Source organism: Rhamphochromis longiceps, linkage group LG15 (assembly GCF_057381845.1).
Source record: "Rhamphochromis longiceps isolate RC_006_pf linkage group LG15, R_longiceps_female_GT1.1, whole genome shotgun sequence".
NCBI classification, from domain to species: Eukaryota; Metazoa; Chordata; class Actinopteri; order Cichliformes; family Cichlidae; genus Rhamphochromis; species Rhamphochromis longiceps.
In genome coordinates this window covers 27,199,537-27,220,605 of record NC_140571.1, presented here as the reverse complement: position 1 = coordinate 27,220,605, position 21,069 = coordinate 27,199,537, and the positions used below count along the sequence as shown (strand labels likewise).

The 21,069-nt window shown below is 41.3% G+C and overlaps 2 protein-coding genes and 1 long non-coding RNA gene across 7 annotated transcripts in view; 1 reads left to right on the top strand and 2 right to left on the bottom strand.

The window, feature by feature from the left end:
- The window catches only part of vta1 (vesicle (multivesicular body) trafficking 1), a 63,289-nt gene extending 55,049 nt beyond the window's left edge, over nt 1-8,240 (bottom strand). For 2 of the 3 annotated variants that reach the window (XM_085382929.1, XM_085382930.1), the window contains exon 1: nt 8,039-8,240. In XM_085382929.1, the coding sequence (XP_085239055.1) occupies nt 8,039-8,129 (91 nt within the window). In that variant the 5' untranslated portion in view covers nt 8,130-8,240. The remainder of the gene's footprint in view (nt 1-8,038) is intronic. The other variant, XM_085382928.1, reaches the window with a different exon arrangement.
- Nucleotides 8,170-18,699, top strand: LOC146652811 (uncharacterized). Of its 3 annotated transcripts, none has more exons than XR_014907677.1 (3): nt 8,170-8,300; nt 13,760-13,927; nt 18,565-18,699. It is a non-coding gene; the product is annotated as an uncharacterized LOC146652811 (long non-coding RNA). The 3 variants fall into 3 exon arrangements; XR_014907675.1 differs by lacking the exon at nt 18,565-18,699 and adding an exon at nt 17,780-18,521; XR_014907676.1 differs by lacking the exon at nt 18,565-18,699 and adding an exon at nt 17,654-18,521.
- Nucleotides 13,921-20,179, bottom strand: gje1a (gap junction protein epsilon 1a). The gene is made up of 4 exons (XM_085382931.1): nt 20,020-20,179; nt 18,595-18,777; nt 17,647-17,844; nt 13,921-16,416 (listed from the first exon to the last, which is right to left on the bottom strand). Exons 1-4 carry the CDS (start codon nt 20,047-20,049, stop codon nt 16,219-16,221), a joined length of 609 nt encoding a protein of 202 aa, XP_085239057.1. The 5' UTR covers nt 20,050-20,179; the 3' UTR covers nt 13,921-16,218.
- Between the last annotated feature and the right edge of the window lie 890 nt (nt 20,180-21,069).

The following is a 21,069-nucleotide window of genomic DNA, read 5'->3' as shown; positions in this document are numbered from 1 at the left end:
AGCTGAGCTTTTCAAACAGTTTTAACAGTTACTTTAGTCTGACAAAAGCCGAATGACGAATTAGCGCTTCCAGTCAGAGACTGAGGCTACGTCCACACGTACACGGGTATTTTTGAAAACGGAGATTTTCCGTTTTCGTTTTAAAAAAATAATCCCGTCCACACATAAAGGCAGAAATGAAGGAAAACGCTGCTATGAACATGCCAAAGCTGCAGGTGGCGCTAGATTCCTAACCGTGCCGAAATGTTGGCCAATCAGAAGTCTAGAAGCCTCGGTGGGAAAAAGTAAACAAAGCTGGGGCATAGAAGCAGAACCGAGTCGTAAGTGTGGAGGGACAGTAACTGTGTGTATATGTAAGCATTTAAACACTGCAGAGAGTAGAATTAACAGTAACAGTATTGTAGAAATTCATTTCACCGAAACAATAACGTGGCGCACAGTGTGACGCATGCACCAGTTTATTGTATTTCCAGACTTGCTTTCGGCACAATTTACAGTGCACGCTACTCTATTTTTGTCAGACTTGAAATAGCCGAAATACCTTCACACTACGGAACTTCTTTGGCTCTTCCGTTCGACAATCTCTCCGGCATTGGAACCATCATCTGTTTTCTCTTCGGTCACGCTCGGTTGATTTTTCTAGTCGGCACACTCATTTCCTCCATTATGCGCTGGCTCCATTACCCGCTGGCTGCTTCCCAAACAAACACACGTGCGGCTTGGCACTTGTGCTGTACGTAACAAGTCACGCGACGTGACGCTGCGGCTGTGATTGGTTCGGCTCTGCGCTACTTAATTTGGATTGGCTGACCTTTTTTTTTTTTTTTTTTTTGAGGACAAGAGCGGCGAGGTCTATCGCGATAGCTTAATTTCTCTATCGAGTAAAAGTTATATCGCGATACATATCGTTATCGTTCTATCGCCCAGCTCTAGGCTGAATGATGGTAAACGCTCTAGCAGTCAGACAAAAAGGATGGAAATAAATCTCTGCGAGCCCTGGCCTCATCAGACCCACATGATGGACGGCTTCCCTGATGAGTTATTTGTGAAGTTCTGCATGTTCAGATGTTTGCTCGCTGAAAATATACTCTGCACTGCCAGTCATAACGCCTCAAAGCACCTCGAAGAAGCACACCTTTACTTTGGTACAATTAATTGAATAACACAGACACGCACACACACACACACACACACACACACACACGCACACACACACACTCTCTTTCTGTTGGAGACAACTGTCAGATTTCCAATTTATTGTAACATTTATTCCTTCCCCTGGAATGCCAGATTTGCAACCATCTGTTAGCCAATTAGCAGCAGTTTTCAATTTGTTTCAGTGATTGAGAAAAAGAACCTGTCAGAGAAAAGAAGAAGCAGCATTATCACCTTAGTGTGAGCGGAGGTGGGGAGTAAATTGTGTTTACTTCAGGGATGCACACTTATAAAAGTCTAATTAAAAGTCTGATTTTGTCACTTGTTAACAGGAATGACTGATACGAGGACCAAAATGCAACTTGAAGCCATCAATGTGGCAGATAAGAGCTTCAGTTCCTCTAATGGCCACTTGATGCTTCAAAAGTGAGGCAGTCTCCATAGACATGTTCATATTTCCAAACTTTGTTTTCAGCCTGATACAAAATGGTTTTGGTCTTTACAGCTGCATGACAACAATACACGCAGGTTACCGTTTTAATGCAGAAAATTATGGATGCAACCACTTTGATGTGAGTGCCTTTTAGAGTACATGAAATAATTTTTTCCTCATATGTCTTTTATCAGCTCTGTGTTTGTGCGATGCACTGTTTTTCCCCACCTGACCAACTGGTCCAACAGTCAGTCTCAAACCAGCTGCCCTGTTAATATTAATGCAGTATTTCTACCTCAGTATCTTCCCTGTAGATAGGGCTGTGCGATATGACCAAAATCTCATATCCCGATATAAGAATTCTATCGTCCGATAACAATATAAATCACAAAAATGTAACATTTTCTGTAAATTCTGTGAATCTCGGGCAGCTCGTCTTGCGGGAAGCGTTTCCAGCTGCGCGTCATGTAGCTGGAGTCGAGTGTTTAACCGATGCATGAAACGATACATTTTTAGACATAAGTTGTAACGGCCGCTGTTTTCTTTGTGAGTATTTATTACACGGCGTGCTGCAGGGAAAAGCCTGTTCTAACGTTTGAGTCGAAGGTTTATTGGCGGCTCTTTTTTACTTCTCATCCGTAAATAATCTGCTTTTACACGTGATTCAGTTTATTTTGAAAAGTCTCAACAGGATCTTGAGCTTTATTGTGAAAGGTTTATGTGGAACATAAACAAGCAGACACACGATGGTGTTACCATCGTTGTTGCTAACCACAACGCATAAAAACAGGTGCTTGTCTGTCTGTAGTGTGGTTATATAAAATATAAGAGAAAGAGAGAACTTTAAAAAATTAATATAGCCACTACAGTGACCATCAAAACGATGAAAAAATATTGCCGTAAACAGTTTATTTTGTGACACCACGAAACAAACGATAGCGTAAAATGAAACGATAGATGTTTTTATATCGTCATCTGATATATATCGTTATATCGAACAGCCCTACCTGTAGAGGGAGTTGGAGTAAAATCAGTTCAGCTCACAGTAAATCTGAGTCAGAGACAACGGGCAAGCTGCTGGCCCAAAGAACAAGAGCCAGGCCGAAGACTGAAACACGAGCAACGGGCTGTAAATGTGGGTTTCTTCACAAAGTTTTGCCTTCAGCAGATTCTGACGGTAACAGATGAGAGTCTCATTCACAGTCTGCAGCGCAGTAAAGGTGATGAAATCCTGCGTTATCGAGTCGCAACTTTAGTCTTTTTCACCACCTGCTGCTCATCTCTGGAATTTTTTTTCGCTCTTTTCCAGTGTTTTCCACTTGGCTGGTGTTGCTGTGTTTTCCTGCAGGAATGAATAGAGTCCTGGAAGACTCTTGTGCCAGTCCTTTTATTAAATTCAACTGTTTTTCACTCCTCTTACTGGCAGTTTGGCAGAGTTTGCAGCGCACTTTTGTTGAGGTCACTTAACCAAGCATCTCCAACCAGTTCACATTTCTCATGTATGGGTTTCTCATCACTGAAGCCAATAACCAATACATTTTTAAACTTTAGAACTGGTAGCCATATTTGTTGGGTGGAAATGTCTCTATGTCCATTTCTCTGTGACTCAGATGACTTTTCTGGCCCAGTTGCTAGTTTCAGGTCACACTGACTTTTAAAAAAAGGATCAAGAAGGATGGTTGTCCATGACAGGTTTTTGGTGTACAGTTTCAGTCAGATCCATCCATTTCAAAATACCAGCATAGTGACAGCTAACATGCTCATCTCAAGGTATCAAAGCCTTCATAATGTCACTAATCAAAGAGTGACATCAGGGTAAAACCTGCAAGCATGCCTGGTAGGAACTGTACACTGATTCTGAATGATCTGATTCAGTGCAGTCGACCAGTTTAATTGTAGACCTCGCAGACCCCTATAAAGGCCGACAAGTGTTGTTGTTTTTTTGGTTTTTTTACATATTTCAAAGCTTCCTTCTGCCATTTCCTTTTTTCCTGCTACCAAAAACATGCACCCAACTCCAGACATGGCCGACATCTGTTATTCCAGCTCTAGTGTTATTGCTCCCATAATCAGTATACATGAGCATTAACCTATTTCTATTCTTTTAAGCCTTGCTTCACTCATCACGTCACATCTTATTCTTAAAAAGATCTTCTTGCTAATATGGTGACGAAACACACTCATAGTCCACTGCTCCCCATCCCTTAAACACACATACGTTCCCTGTTAAAGTTAGTGTACGACCCGCCCCTCCCTCTCTCTCCCTCTGAGGCCCAGACACATGGTGCTGCTGACCTCCAGTGGTCTGACTGGGTCACTGGTCCAGCACACATCCACACTGACGGGGCCACCTTTCACACCACAAACACACACTGAGTGCAGGCAGCTTGGGCTATTCACCTTCACCCTCCTCGGACTTGTCCGTCATGTTTATCTCTCCGCATCAACTTGAGTGATAAAAGGCTGCTGTTGCTGCTTTCAGATACAGTTAAACTGCTTATCTGCTCCGTCAGTCATGTTCCCAACATAAGCAGTATAAAATCCATTAAGCACTTGACCAGAGGACACACACAACACTGACAGGTAACTGGGCTCCAAATACAGACTCACACCTGAACTGCAGACCACACCCACAGCTGTACCTGCTGATAAACAACCACGAGAAAACAACAAACATATTGCATGATTAATATCAGAATTAATATCAGAATCAGAATCAGAGAGACTTTATTTATCCCAAATAAAGTCTCTCTGTAACTATTTTCAATTAAAAAAATGTTTTTTGTTTTCTCAAACTATGGATCTGACATCTTACTACCCTTTAATGGTTGTCTGCTGAAACCAGACTTAGCCCATATTTTAGGTCCTGTGGGGTATCCAGAGGACATGCAGGGCCAAAGCTGGTGTCTCACAGTCCAAATTCCCCCAAGAGATCATCTGGTAGAACATTCATCTAGTGTTCACAGGGTTTTGTTTTTAGGCTGTTTGCACTGCACAGAGCAGCTCGCAGCAAAGAGACCAAGGAGGCAAAAAAAAACCAAAGAAAAAAAAAAGAATAAAACAGACTGGAGAGGTGAGTCAATTTAATCGTCTAATATGAGCAGCAGCAGAGTGTTTTTCACGTGCCATGGACAGAAGCGGCGCTCGGCAAATTAATAACCAGAAACAGCACAAAGAGCGCCGCCACCCCCAAGGAACGATAATGACCGTCCCTGGGAGGTATGGTCTAGTAGTCTAGTAAAAGGGTCAGTGTTTGGACCCGCCGGGGGAGATTCAGAGTGACAGAATAAAAATAGCAGCAGCGCTGAAGTATTTCACTTTCACAAAAAGATGACAGGTGGGTGAAAAATCAGCCAAATTTAAAAGAGGAAAATCTGGTTTGATGATGGTGGCGGATCGCCTGCCATCATTTTGAGCTCAGCCACACACGCCATCGTGTACATCCACAGGCTGGTAAAGGTGAGCAAACACAGGTTCAACACAGAGCAAAGCATGCCTTGAAAACAGTGATGACCATGACCGTCCCATTTCCCGTTCTGCCTGTTTGAAGCAAAACGAGCTTTTTAAAGCTGCAGCCACATTATGAAGATGTGGCCTAACAGCTGTTTCCCAGAAGCTTCACCTCAGCTGTCACAGGAAGCACACGTCTGTCCGTCTGCCTGTCAGTCAGTGGGCTCCTGGTTTTGATCTGACTCTCTTTTCCTGCGTTGATATACCTCTTCATGTGCATCTCACTTACATCAGCTCAACTGGGTCAGACTCAGTCCCTGCTGTGCCCTCTGCATCACCAATCAGTCCTTTTACACACTCTGCCCTACTTAACAGGAAACAAGGCTGAGGACTGGGCACCTTTCTACCAAAACGTTATCTTTCAATAGAGCATTTGAAATAATTTACGTGGACCACTGATGACTGTGATGTGATATTCTGACCAACACTGACCCAAAAAGGTGGATCAGACATCAGAGACAGTGGGACGATGCCTGTTAGCAAAGGATCAGCAGTCTGGAGGTGCGTCAAGACAACAGTTTTCTGTGTGTGTCCAAACTGTGAGTGAGTAACAACAACACTTTGGTTTCTGTCTCTCTCTCACTCGTCTCTTCACCGATGCTGGTTTTGCTCGATCAGCGCAGATCAGCACCTTGAGCACACCTGAGAGCGGCCTCTGGTTGCCAGTACATCACAGGCCTAACACAGAGACACAGAAAACCTCACATTCACGCCTACCTCCAGTTTAGAATCCTCCAGTTGGTGCTGTGGCATGAAAACCAAAGTACCAAAGAGAACCCAAGCAAGTACAGGGAGAACGTACAAACGGCACACAGAAAGAACCCAGCAGGACGGGTTTTTGTGGTTTATGTTGTACGATTTTCAACATCTGTGATAGTGAAGGAGAGAAATGAATACCATAAACAATTATAAATTACTGTTAATACTTCATCACACCTGCTTTTAATGTGCACAAAGTTAGTTGTACAAATCTGTGAAATGGCTGATTTCAAAGTGAATATAAATCTAATAAATCGAAGCATACATAGTTCAGACTGATAAAAACATGTCAACACGACACTTTGCATAATAAGGAAAATAACACACATATACACATATATATATATATATATATATATATATATATATATATATATATATATATATATATATATATATATATATATATATAAAACTTACAAGACTAGCTCTTATTACTTGGTGGTTTCCTATTAAATGAAAAATAAAAACAGAATTTTGTGGAACAGCTTATCTGTTCTCAGAGTAAATATTGAACAAAAGTGTAGAAGTGATACGATCCCTGAAACTTAAGCATCATATTGGTTTAAATCACCAGGAAAAATATGGAAGTTTTATGCAGTCACTTGACCAAACAACAAACCAAAAACCACCTGCAGTTTTTCTCTTTCATGACCATTAATACCCCCCACGGCACTTTTACTTTGGTGTGGAATGAAAGACCGGGAGGCACTGGTGTTTGAGTAACATACTGTAGATGCTACTGTTACTGCCCGCTCATTAATCCAGGAAATCCCAGAGAGTAGACTATGTTCAGTCACAAGGATGAACAATGAAACGTTCCATCTGCTGAAAATGAACAGAATCAACGTTTTGGGAATATTGGCTGGATGTTTTGCATCTCACCAGAAAGTCGTCAGCCTAAATACATCTAAACACTCAGCTATAACACAGAAGTCAATATCTCACAGACACCAGGATTTGACGTAAATACGGTCAAATCACTGTCCATCAAATCAAGGTTTCAAAGGTTTTAAGGCATCTCATTAATTCAGAAGAAAAAAGAAAAAAGAAAACAGGCCAATTTTCATATTCTACTTGAGATCGGAGATACAAGCATTTTCTTGGAATTTCTGTCCTTGATTACAATACTTTAAACAAGCTTTCTATTTTTTGTTTTTTCTCTCTCCCATAATTTATTTGTGTTTTGGCCTCATCCCTCTCCACTCACCCCCACCAATCAGTTCCAGTTCTGCTGGTGATATTTTCCTGTAAAATCTGAGTTCTTCTACACCACTATTGCCAAATGCTGCTTATAAAGGTTCATAAAATTATGGGATTAAAAATAGTAATAATAATATTGTAGGTTCTTAATCTTGCCGTCTCAAGTGTCCTGACAAAATTGATGTTGTGGATTGGTGAGGTATACTGAATATATAACTTCTCATCACGCGGCTGCATTATACTTCTGTAGAAAATACTGCCACTGTGTAAGGAAAGTGCGACTGGGTTTCAGCAGGTATGCACTGGTGTGAAACATAGTGACAGACTGGTAAAAAAAACTCATGAGTCATGTGGAGGTGAAGTATGCAGGCAGTGGGGTGGAGCCCATTGTTCACAGCTGACTGTGAAGGCTCATGACTCTGTGACACACAGCAGGACAAAGAAGAAGAAAAAAACTAGCTGGACGAGGACTTCACGTCAGACTTTGAAGCAGCCCTGGAACGTTCTGGCCGGTACTTCCTGTCTGCTAACTCCAGACCTCACTGGCAGCTAGCCAGGTACGGTTACCTGGACAGTTTCTGGGTTGTTCCAAACTTCAGCTAAATTTAGCAGGATGAAAGCAGAGCAGGTTTACAGCCTCACAGAACGGAATCTGGAGGACTTTCTTTATCTGAGTCAGTGAGGGGAACAGTTTATGAATTTCCCAAATGGTCCCTGTTACTAAGGGAACGTTAGGAGGCTAATGAAGTTGGAGGTGTCAGAGCTAACGCTGTGAGACGTTCAAAGAGCGGAGTGATTTAACGCCGCAGTTCGGCGACTCCTCGAACATCTCACACAATCTGTAAGGACTTTTACTTTAAACTTCCCCTCTGGATAAAACGCTTGGGTCCTAAGCTCAGGCGGCTGTCAGCTCTCAGGTAAACAAAGCTGTCATGCTAACAACAGTAGCTGCTAACGCCAATCAGAACACACACTTACAGTAATAAGTCACCACCGGGTCCCGTTTCTCGTGTTCCTGCGCGGTCCGCAGGTGGTGCTGGATGATTCTGAACTGAACCGGCAGAGCCATGGTGGAGTTAAAACCGATCCAGCGAGCTCGAACAAATCACCAGAATGGACTGTTGTTGTTAGCAAGAGTTCCTCCGTACTTCCGCGTGTTTGTCCAATAGGAGCGGCCGCCCAGACGGGACGATGACGTCACCATCTCGCTGAAGTATTGGGTGAGGGTTTGAATCTCAAGGTGAGGCTCATTAAACCAAAGAACTACAGGTGAAACTATGATATAATACATATTCTATGAGCCTGAATAAAAATATATTATTGGTGGAAGATGTCAAAGAATTTTGGACAACAATAAACTGAAGAAAACTAGCAATATAATATCCAAAAGTTGATTCTGTTCATCTGGACGTAGCGTTTTGTGGGAGAAACTTTTCGTCACTCATCCAAGTGACCTCTTCAGTCTCCAAAACTGAAGACGTCACTTGGATGAGTGACTATATATATATATATATATATATATATATATATATATATATATATATATATCAATCAATCAGTTGGGATCATATTTTCTTTTAAGAAATGTGACACCAGACAGTGGCCACTGGAAGAAAGTCATGGCAAACGTGTGTTTAAAAACAAGCTTTAGTTACTTGGCACAATTTGTGTGTGTGCATGTGTGTTAGACAGATTCAAAATAATAAATTCCATGTTTAAATTCTTTTTAATATTCCAATATTGTCCCAAAAGTCAATCAAAACAAATGAATGTTAAAAAAGAATCAGCATAGTATTACACCTAGGATATTTGGACTGAGGTCAAGTTAAAGCCACAAACTGAGTCTGAATTCAGGCGATTGAGCCAAAGCATATTTGCAACAAAGCAAATGAAGTCTGATAATAAACGGTGTAAATCAAAGGGAACAATGATGTATTTCCAGGAAATTGGGTGGGCTTGGAGCAGAGAAGTCCGTTGCAGTGAGGGGAGTTTATGGGCCGTGGTAAAAACGAGAGCTTGGATCTGTTTGGTTCTTGTGGTCAAATGATCCTTTGACCTGGGAGGCTCAACAAAGAAACAGCATGACAGCTTCTCCGGGTTTCTCCCAAAGCCTGCCATGTGTTGACCTTATTGAGGCATGTCTGCTGGGTACCAGGTTTTCTTTGGTCCATATGCTGTTGTATGATTAAATTTGGTGTGTTAAGCTTCATGCTGCCCAGTTCCCACCGAACCTTGAGCTGGACTGAAGTCCATGAGGTTTGGAATGCTAATGTGGTCAGGGCTTTGGGTAATGAGGTCGTGAGAATCTGTTGGCTGACTGGTCGACTCTGGTCCAAGCCCACCCACTCCCTTGATGACTCAGTTTTGCACTTTTTGGCTCCGGTTATACTGTATTTTATTGGGGTTTTTTTATTCATGGGAACTGAGGAGCTTAGCTGCAAGGCTGCTGCACACAAACAGACTTTGAATCCAAATGTAGCTTGGATTTGGATGAGGCGGTAGTAATTGATGATGAGCAAAGCTGTATTTATTATCTGCAGCCTCCCTGGATGCACGAAATATGTTCTGAACAGTCGGCATGCAGACTAGCAGGTAAAATTCTGGACACAAATCATGAACTTTTTGACTCTAGTGAGGCCGTAGTTTACAAAAGAACATCATGTTTCGAGTAAGACGGTAACAATTCAGTTTGTAAACTCATAAGAAAATGTTTGGTGGGGTTACAAATCAAACCATCAGTGGGTTAATTTATTTTGGACTAACGTGGACAGAAAAAAACTGCATGGTGAGGATCACCTTATTTGATTTGTCAAGTAAATTAAATGTGATGCAGCCACTGCTGCTGAAAGAGAAGGATGTCAGCGATCCACTTTCTTGTGGATCACTGACTACCCGGCAGGCCAGTGTGTGAGACTCTCTGATTTGGAGATGTACAGTACGGTACAGGAGCTTCACAGGGGCACTGGAGTGTCTCCACTCTGATTCACCTTCTGCACCTCTGACTTTCAGTATCAACCTGGGTCATCACACCTGCAGTGGTTGGATGCATTAGTGATGGGCAGGAAGTGAGGTACAGAGCACTAGACTTTATGGTGTGGTGAAGATTTCGAATCATCTGCTTCTGAATATCAATAAGACCAGAAAGACGGGGAGCAGCTTCAGAGGGACCCTGTGTCTGTCCTGTGATAGGATACTGGTGTGGTGGAATACAAGTACCTGGTAGTACATATTAACAAGGAGAGACTGTATACAAGAAGGCAATGAGCAGGTTCTGTTTCCTGAGAAAGCTGAGATCCTTTGATGTGTGCAGCAAAATTATGATTTTCTATCAGTCAGCTGTGGCGACTGCAGTGTACTTCAATCTGGTCTGCTGGGGGAGCGCCGTTGGAGCTGTCGACATCAATAGAATGAATAAACTGATCAGGAAAGGTGGCTTTGAGATTGGCTGGACACTTCTGAAGATGTGGTCTGGATAAATTAATTGAACAAACTGACCACCCTCTGCATTACGCACTGGATAGCCAGCAGTCCTTCTCTAACAGACTGACTCAGCTCACTGCCACAAGGACAGATTCAAGAAATCTTTTATACCACATGCTATCACCATTACCATATAATAGCTGGTCAGTCACCTCTGACTCTGAGTTCGATAAGCATAAAAACAATGAATCAATGGAAAATAATCTTACAATAATGATCGTAGGGTATGCATGTGTATATGTCTGAATGTACCTCATCACCTCAACGGGTGGACCAACGTGAACCAAAACCATCCATCATAATATATACAGGGAGTGCAGAATTATTAGGCAAATGAGTATTTTGTCCACATCATCCTCTTCATGCATGTTGTCTTACTCCAAGCTGTATAGGCTCGAAAGCCTACTACCAATTAAGCATATTAGGTGATGTGCATCTCTATAATGAGAAGGGGTGTGGTCTAATGACATCAACACCCTATATCAGGTGTGCATAATTATTAGGCAACTTCCTTTCCTTTGGCAAAATGGGTCAAAAGAAGGACTTGACAGGCTCAGAAAAGTCAAAAATAGTGAGATATCTTGCAGAGGGATGCAGCAGTCTCAAAATTGCAAAGCTTCTGAAGCGTGATCATCGAACAATCAAGCGTTTCATTCAAAATAGTCAACAGGGTCGCAAGAAGCGTGTGGAAAAACCAAGGCGCAAAATAACTGCCCATGAACTGAGAAAAGTCAAGCGTGCAGCTGCCAAGATGCCACTTGCCACCAGTTTGGCCATATTTCAGAGCTGCAACATCACTGGAGTGCCCAAAAGCACAAGGTGTGCAATACTCAGAGACATGGCCAAGGTAAGAAAGGCTGAAAGACGACCACCACTGAACAAGACACACAAGCTGAAACGTCAAGACTGGGCCAAGAAATATCTCAAGACTGGTTTTTCTAAGGTTTTATGGACTGATGAAATGAGAGTGAGTCTTGATGGGCCAGATGGATGGGCCCGTGGCTGGATTGGTAAAGGGCAGAGAGCTCCAGTCCGACTCAGACGCCAGCAAGGTGGAGGTGGAGTACTGGTTTGGGCTGGTATCATCAAAGATGAGCTTGTGGGGCCTTTTCGGGTTGAGGATGGAGTCAAGCTCAACTCCCAGTCCTACTGCCAGTTTTTGGAAGACACCTTCTTCAAGCAGTGGTACAGGAAGAAGTCTGCATCCTTCAAGAAAAACATGAGTTTCATGCAGGACAATGCTCCATCACACGCGTCCAAGTACTCCACAGCGTGGCTGGCAAGAAAGGGTATAAAAGAAGAAAAACTAATGACATGGCCTCCTTGTTCACCTGATCTGAACCCCATTGAGAACCTGTGGTCCATCATCAAATGTGAGATTTACAAGGAGGGAAAACAGTACACCTCTCTGAACAGTGTCTGGGAGGCTGTGGTTGCTGCTGCACGCAATGTTGATGGTGAACAGATCAAAACACTGACAGAATCCATGGATGGCAGGCTTTTGAGTGTCCTTGCAAAGAAAGGTGGCTATATTGGTCGCTGATTTGTTTTTGAATGTCAGAAATGTATATTTGTGAATGTGGAGATGTTATATTGGTTTCACTGGTAAAAATAAATAATTGGAATGGGTATATATTTGTTTTTTGTTAAGTTGTCTAATAATTATGCACAGTAATAGTCACCTGCACACACAGATATCCCCCTAAAATAGCTAAAACTAAAAACAAACTAAAAACTACTTCCAAAAACATTCAGCTTTGATATTAATGAGTTTTTTGGGTTCATTGAGAACATGGTTGTTGTTCAATAATAAAATTATTCCTCACAAATACAACTTGCCTAATAATTCTGCACTCCCTGTATATTCCCCTTATATATACACACTTTTCTCTATAAATACCGTAGTCTGTAGTACTCTGTAGTCAAGTCAATCAACAATGAAACAAAGACAATTGTAGGACTTTTTAATAATCATCTCAAGACAAAACAAGTCAGAATTTACTGGTCACCTTCAGTAAACTGTAGCAAACAGATTTCTGTTTTAATATGGATGCACTGGTTGTAAACTTTGCCTCTTTGACAAAATATTTTCATATAGAGACAAACAGTGGTCAAAAATGTAATAAACCTCAACTCAATTTTAACAACTAACATAACATCACTGGTAAAAATCAAAGATGTATAAAAAAAAATAAAGATGAATTTGCATTGTTGTGTACTCTGTGTGCCATACCTGAATTTCCACAAATGACCCTGATACTAGTGGCCAAAAGAAGTAAATTAGCTTACAGTGGTGCTACATAACCCATATACCTCCCTACTTTATGCTGACGCTTTGACTTCTTTTACATGAGTTCATTAAAAGAACAAGCTGAGAATTTGTGGCCACCTTTTTAATAACTAGATTATATGTTTAATATCACATATACCCCCCAATATTTCCAATCTCTCCAGTTCTGTTAATTATCAGTGAATCAGCCTTGCAAAAATACAACAAGCTCTGCTTTCCAAGTTCTTCTAAGTTAATCATTCAAAGACAGATAAACACAGCTTCATGTACAAATTTGATTAAGCTCTTAACCAAGACTAGCCCCGAGGTTTGACCCTGCCAAATTAGCTTATGGTAAAAGCTAACAAGTGAACGCTGAACTTTGGCCAACCTGAGCAAAACATTTTCTTCTTGTGGATTTTAAAATGTCCTGGGTTTGTTTTTCAAAATTACAGATGATAGCATGAAACTAACCTGTTAGCTTGGTCACACCAGAAAGATTGACACAACCCTCTGAAATTACTAGAGGCTTAAAACCCCCAAAAGTTGATTCTGTTCATCTGAACATAGCGTTTTCAGTGGGAGAAACATTGCGCCACTCATCCAGGTGACTTCTTCAGTTTCAACTTACTACAGATTTCCCCAACCTTATAAACAGTACCTTTCACAAGGACTGAAACTAGCCCACTAAATGAACAGAGGCTTAAAACCTATAGAAATGTGATGTGCTCTGGCAACTTGCTAGCTAGTGGACAAAGAAGCATGAGCTGTTTAAGGTAGCTGCATTGCTAACTGCAAGTAAACTAGCCAGCTTGTCTGGTAACCAGAAAGTAAATGTGTACAGTCTAGTAAAAGAAACTGACTTCTCCCTCAGAAGTTCTTTTCTTAACATGCAACAGGTGCCAGAAGCAGCTTAGGTGAATGTTACACTAGTCTGTGTTACCTTGCAGGTGAAAAAAAGAAGAAGAAAGAAACTATTTGCACCATTGAACGGAAGCAGCACCAATGAGAAAAATGGGACTTTCGGGGAGTGTTCCAGGTGTGGTTAACGAGCCGAAACTATGGATCGTTGTATCAGGTGACTACTGTGAAGGGGACGGTAGCTACATTTAAATCAGGTATGGGTTTTACTTTTATCACCCTAGTCTCTGAATTTTTTGGATAGCACCTCGTATACCTGAGCAGTAGACTGAGATAGACCACTGCTATGGACTTAAATTAGTTTTATCCCATTTTATCCAGTGAGATTCCTGGATTTGTTCATTATTTGCACCACCTCGAAACCTTTTATCCTGCCAAATTCATCTGCAGTTGTTAATTTCATACAAACCAGGCCTTAGTCTTGGTGACAGAACTTTTAGAGGCAAAATTTAAAACCATCGTCCAGTCACAGATACCAGAACGCAGACAAACCCAAATCACAGGAGTCACATACCTGGTTCAAACCCTTCTAAATCCTGCAACTGGAGTGATGACACAGAGAGAGGAAAAGGGTTAAGGGTTTAAAAGGGTTCGGAAAGAGCGTTTGATCCACTTTTGTCGTGTAATGCAATTTTGTACCTGAGATGATGAACAGATTGCTGAAAACTTCATAACAAAAGTTGGATGGATGTCTGATTAAAAATAAAACATTACAAAACATGAGAGGTAATCTTTTTCAAAATACATGGACAATGACACCAAAGGAAAATATTACAGAAAGTATTAATACTTCAAGCAAAGAAAAAAAGGGTGAAGCAAAGGCGGGGGACTGAGGACACCTCTTCTGGTGTCCCAGAACGTTCAGAACCATGAATGGCTTGAACCTTCTCCAGCTTGGATTTCAACAAATCTGCCAGTAGGATTTTATTAAATACCTATTAACAAAAAATTAACATATGAATGTTCTAAATGGAGCTTGATGCTTTGTTTCAGAAATTTCAAAACCATTACAACTTTAGTACTACTATATAACTGAAAATTTTTCATTTCAACACATTTTTACAGCCAAATGTAATTGTAACTTTTTAACTCAGATTTTTCAGGTGATAGATTTTGATAAAGTTTTTTTAAAATATACATTACAAGGTGTTTTCCTTTTCGTAGTTCATTGCATCAAACCCATTTCATAATAAGTTGCATCTTTGGGCAGATCTTTACCTTGAAGAGTAAAACACTACATAGCAACCATTTTAGCAATGGCATCTTTGGTAAGACGCATCGGTGGTCTGAAGATGCCTTTTAATCTCACTGAGGTAAACTCAAGCATATGTTTAGGCTCAACCAGCACATGAGCTTGATGATCAAGTTGTTTAAGAACTACCATCCTATATGAAATGACAACAAAGTTGTGGCGCTTGTGTTGATTGAAGTGAAGGTCAAAACAGACCTTGAGCAACATCAGACACACATTGTAAGCGATAACTGTCACACATACAAGTGTCAGAAGCAATGGCACCTGCAATTCACTCGCCCATGGGTAAGGTTACTGGATGACAGTTTCTTATGCATGGCATGAGTGACAATCTGTGGCCAGCTCTGCGATGTGCCTGTCACGTTTGGTGGTTGCCACCTGAAAGGCAAGCTAGACAGTTACGTTCATCTGCACTTTATACAGAATAATGTGACTAGCTCTTCAGTTAATTGCATTGTTAACAGTTACATTACATGAAGACCTTACGCCTTCCAGTCAGATCTTTTTGCACCGTAAGAAGAACTGTTTAGGTTGGCACTCCATAAGTGAACAGAGTCCACAGAGGATGCATCAAGTTGGCTCGATGAACCATGATGCATTTAGTGCATGTTAGGCCCTTTAAATGGTAAATGGTAAATGGACTGGTTCTTATATAGCGCTTTTCTACTCATCTGAGCACTCAAAGCGCTTTAGAAAAAAATGTGTGCAGCTAATGCTTCTGGGGTTTCTTCTGTATAGTCAGATCTGAGGTACAACTCCAAGAAAAGATTGTTATGGGCCTTTGAGGTGTTTGACATTGGGCTGTAATCCATCTGGAAAGAGTTTTTAGTAGCACCATGAAGTCTGTCATTCAGCCATGTCTTGTAGGAAAAAAAAGAAAACCAAAAGTCTTTCTAGTCCATCCCCAAGTGTTCAGTAAGAGGTAACTATTGGCCACACAACACCTTTGGACACAACCAGTACAGACCCACTGATATCTGATATACAACCAGGGATCATCACTCTATAGTTATGGTTAAACTCTGGAAGTTATTTCAGACTTGCCAGCTCTAACATTGTTGGACTGTCTCAAATTTCTTAGTGCCACTTACTCACGATTGACCACAGGTGAGGTTTTGGTCTTCTGTTTGCTCCCTGTTTTATAAAGGTCCAGCCGTAGCCGGCAGGAGCCCGGTATAACTGGCAGATAAGGTGTCATACAGGTTTACCACAAGTCATTTTATCTGTGCACTTGTGTCACTGATTGTTGAGATAGCCCAGTCGTCGGCAGAGTATTTCAAATATCTCGGCAATACAGAGAAGTATGGTGATTACGGTGAAGGTGTACATGGCACTGAGGAAGATGGTTTTCTCAAAGTGTTCAGGTACCATGCACTTTGTCACATTAAAAGCCTTTTCCAAAGCACTGGCATCACACATGTACAGTGGGTGAACCTGGGGAAAAAGAGAGAAATGTGAGGCACTGAAGCTTCCATTCTTATCTCAACTTCTAGCCACTGGCTGCTCAAACCTTACAACTCATGAAGACAGGAATTTGATCCGCATTATTGCCAATGTATCTACTCTGGCTGTACCTATTATGTGCCGGACCATTTAAAACAGAGTCAAAAAGTACAATTACTACGTTTTCACACAGGAACAGATCCATGATCAAAGTAAAGCGGCAAACTTCCCTGGTACGTCATGCCTAAAGAGACTTATCTTGTACTGTAATAAAGGTCAATTTACCAGGTAGCAAAATCTGACCTTTCTGCCATCATAATAATGACATTTATATACCAATTATATTTGCATGGTGGGGCGGTCAGTAGCCTCACATCAAGAAGATCCCAAGTTCGATTCCATCATCTAGTCCATGAATGTGAATGGTTGTCTGTCTGCTGCCCTGCCTCGGGTGTGCCCTGCCTCGGGTGTGCCCTGCCTCGGGTGTGCCCTGCCTCGGGTGTGCCCTGCCTCGGGTGTGCCCTGCCTCGGGTGTGCCCTGCCTCGGGTGTGCCCTATGACAGCTGGGATAGGCTCCAATATCTTTTCTCATATCAGTGGATATCATCATCTATCACAATATAAATCAAATCACTTTTTCTGTCAGGTTTAAAGGTTCCTATTCACTACTGCTTCACTGGGTGAATGGGTTAAATGCAGAGGAACTATTTCCCTATGGGGACTAACACGCACACTTTACTTTACTTTACATGTAAATTATTTGTTTTCTATCAGAAGACAAACATGATAAACAAACCTACATTCCTGAAGAGAAAAATTAATTGTAGTGTTTGCATGTCATGTTTGATTCATTTCTGACTTCTCAGAAGAGTCCAGTGTGCTGGTTTAAATTTGGATATCAAATGTGAATCGAGTTTATTATTTGCCCAATAAATAATATAATTTTTAAATTTCTGAATTTGTTTTGGACAGATGTTTAAATATTTTTATGTCAGATGGACTAATAGGTTTGTTTACATTGTAGGTATGTATAATAAATTTAAATCTTCATTCTAAACAGTTATAACTATTAAAATTGGGTATTAATACAAAATAAAATGTTTAAAAAAAAAACTATATTCCAGACACAGTCACAGTTCTCATTGTTGCCATCCTTTGGTGTGAATATGGGTGAACATATGAATAAAAATATTTATCGTGTCACATTTCTCACCGACTGACCTGAAAGCCAAAGAGATGACTTTGTAGCCAGAAGGCGATGACTTCCAAAATGATGCGCAGGAGAACAGAAATGATGTAGAAGACTGTGTAGATGGGTCGCTCGAGGATCTCCTCCTGGTCTATGTTCTTACAGGCGGCATAAAGGTGGAATACTGCTCCAGGAACTAGGACTGTTACCAGCTGTAATGCCCAGAAGACCTGAAGAGGGGAGGAACAACGCAGGGGAAGTGAGAAAAGCTCATGGAAGTAAAGTTGATGGATTGAAGCAGGAAGAGGACTTCAACAAGAGCAGCAAGTCAAGGATGAAAATCGGGGGAAGGAGAAAAAGGTTAAATAGGGATAGAAAGTTAAAGAACAAAGTAAAAAGAACACAAGTCCATTTATTGTGCATGACTTCAGACACTGCTTTTAAATTGGCCTTCGAGATGGTGGAAATCAGTGAAATATAGGATTTGTGTCTCTGGAAAAGCAGCAGGCGGGAATCTGGTCATTTGCAGTTCAATGTTTGCTGAAATGTTCTTTCCCAAATTGACTTTTCCACCAATACGGAAAAAAGCCGTTCATGCTGATAACCACCTGCGACCGTTTTCTGACTGCAAATGCTTTTTATTGGATTGGACACATCACCATCTGTCCCCAAACATGCCTCAGCTGGAATATTGGAAACTTCCCTGATTCATGCATGACACTGTATTCTTCAACAGAATTTATCCAAACTGATAATTCACAACTGCTTTTCTTCATTGTACACATGCGATTTCTCAGAACTCAAACTCAATATGATCTGTAATGGTGGTCAACATTTACAGACATTTTGGGATATTTAGAATTGTTCGGATGTTTTGTAGCATTTACTTCGTGTTAATAAAAGCTGATGGAACCTCTAAAAGCTCATTCTGCTTTGGTTTGTGACATCAGAGGGATGAAAGTTTGGATGACGACTCCTACCTGCGGTGTTATGGGCCTAAACTGGTTGTAGCAGTAAAGGTTGAGTTCTCGGCGGTCAGGGTCGCAGCTGAAGTGCAGCGCCTCATTCCCATAGACGGCGAATCCAAGGACGCCCAGGAAGAACATCCGCACAGAGCCGAAGAACAAGGTGTGGAACTGGCCTATCACTGTAGGAGGCCTGAGCTGGAACACACACACACACACACACACACACACACACACACACACACACAAAGAGGAAAAACATCTTTTGTCAGCCAGATAAAAGCAGCTGCTTTGGAGGCCCTGAGCTCTGAAGGCTAAAACAAAACCCACTGAGAGGAAACATTTCCCATCTCATGTTTATCAGAAAAGGGCCCAAATGGCACTCACACAAAGCAGAGAGCCTCTTGGCTCACAAATATGTTGCTCAGCTACATAAAGACTGAAGCAAAATGAAGATTGACTTTAATTTTTTTTAATGTCTTTTCATTTTAAGCCACGGGAGGGACGTGTGTTAAGCACTGCTTCTCTCTAACTGTCAAAGCTTTGGTGAGGCAGGCTCCGGTTAGAGGAAGAGCCTTCCAATAAGTCTGAGTGATGTACTTACGCATCCTTCGTAGAAGTTTTTGATGTAATTTAAAGACATGGCTTGCTTCTCGGTGTTCCCCGTTTAATTGTAGGACTGCTCTGGGCCCTCATGGCCTGTCTGCTGCCGGCTCTGGGTACAGGCCACCAACAGTAGGTCTACCAAATCTGCCACTGACCCTCTGCCTCTGCCCCGCTCTCTCTCTCTCTTGAAAGCCATGTCAGTGCATATTTTTGGCCTTTTATCCCTCCATCAATTGACTCGCTCAGTAGAAAGAGAGACAACAGAGACAGAGGGGCCAACAATGGGCCATGAGGGCATGTGCTCCCTGCATTATAATCCCTACAGAACTATGTCAGCGAAAAACACTCCCCTGTTCAACACAATGCAGAGAGAGATGGCAAACACGCAACTAAATACAAAGCACACAGTGCGCTAAAGAACCCGGGAGCTCCACGGGACCTCAGAACTTACACTTTCTAACGGTCATGCTCACGATCTGGAACTTTATTTTGAAAACCCACTGAGCTGTAACATTTTCACACACAGGCTGTTGTATTAATGAGATTAAATAGAATTATGGACTTTATAGAACTTAACTAAAGCATCATTTTTGGTTTCATAAAGTTGAAATGGACACATGATTAATCAGCTCTGAGAAAACATTTTGTCGAAAACAAGAGTGATGACAACACACCCTGCACTGTAAATACTTGTGGAAGAGCATTCACGGAGCGGCTGTGGTCCCAAATACAGTCCGATGAAGAGCCACGAGCGAGCCACACAGAAAGAAACCCGATCAAAGTTCAAATCCCCCAAAACCAAAAGCGGACAAAGTGAAATAAAAGTCCACACACCAACCGTAATCCTGGCGGCGTGTTGTTCATTCCCCCCTCTTTTTTCCACTCACGGATCCTAAACTCATGCCAGCTGCGGGATTTTGCGGGACAGAGAGCGCAGTCAAGCCACACGGATAACCCTGCGCGACTTCCGGTCCCAGCTCTGAACACATCCAGAGGTGCACGGAGGGAACAGAGGGATTAACAAACACCTGAGGATTAGTCAGAAATATGAGTGAAATAACTGCGATTCAGAGCGAGTATATGAAAAATAAAACCACAAGAACCTCATAAAACACTTGAATATGTCTGAAATACATCATTAAATAAAAACGGGCAAATATAAAAAGAAAAAATCTTTACAGAAAAAATTTCTAAATAAGTAAAATAAAAACCAAAAATAGAAAGAAAGAGCTAAAGAGCAATGCTTTATAAATAAAAACTATATTTAGCATGATTAAAAAAAATCTAAAATACATTAAAAAGAATCAAACTAAGCTCTTCTTTATACACAAAGAGTGAAGCTTAAAAAGGCTAAATAAATATTTGGAGACTTTTTAATGCCGCATTGTCTTTTTGGCGATGTTGTGCTTTTAATTTGAAGGTCCGTTCTTGGAGTATCCGGCGTTACCCGTCCTAACTATGTGAGTTTTCCACAGCCAGGTGTGATACCTGGAGGAGGACGCCGTGCGTAAAAGCGCGTGAGCCACTGTTGGTACCGGGCATGCGCAATACAAACATTCTAATAATTAAAAAAAAGCTCTGTATATAAACGTTTAAAAGATTTGAGAGATTTTAATAAACCTCCAGTAATTAATGTACCATGAAATAAGATGTTAATATTGTTAATAATATTTATTTATTTTAACTCCAAAAGTTCGACTCAGACTTTGTTTCCCAATAAAAACTGACAATGGACTTTAGTGGATTCTTCTTTCTTTTCTCCAGAACCACAAAAACAACACAAAAATTATGTGAAGGAAAATGTTTCATAAGAATAAATGGAATAAAAAATGTAGCTTTACTTTTATTCTGCTGAAGCCACTTTTTTGCCTGTGATGATGGTGG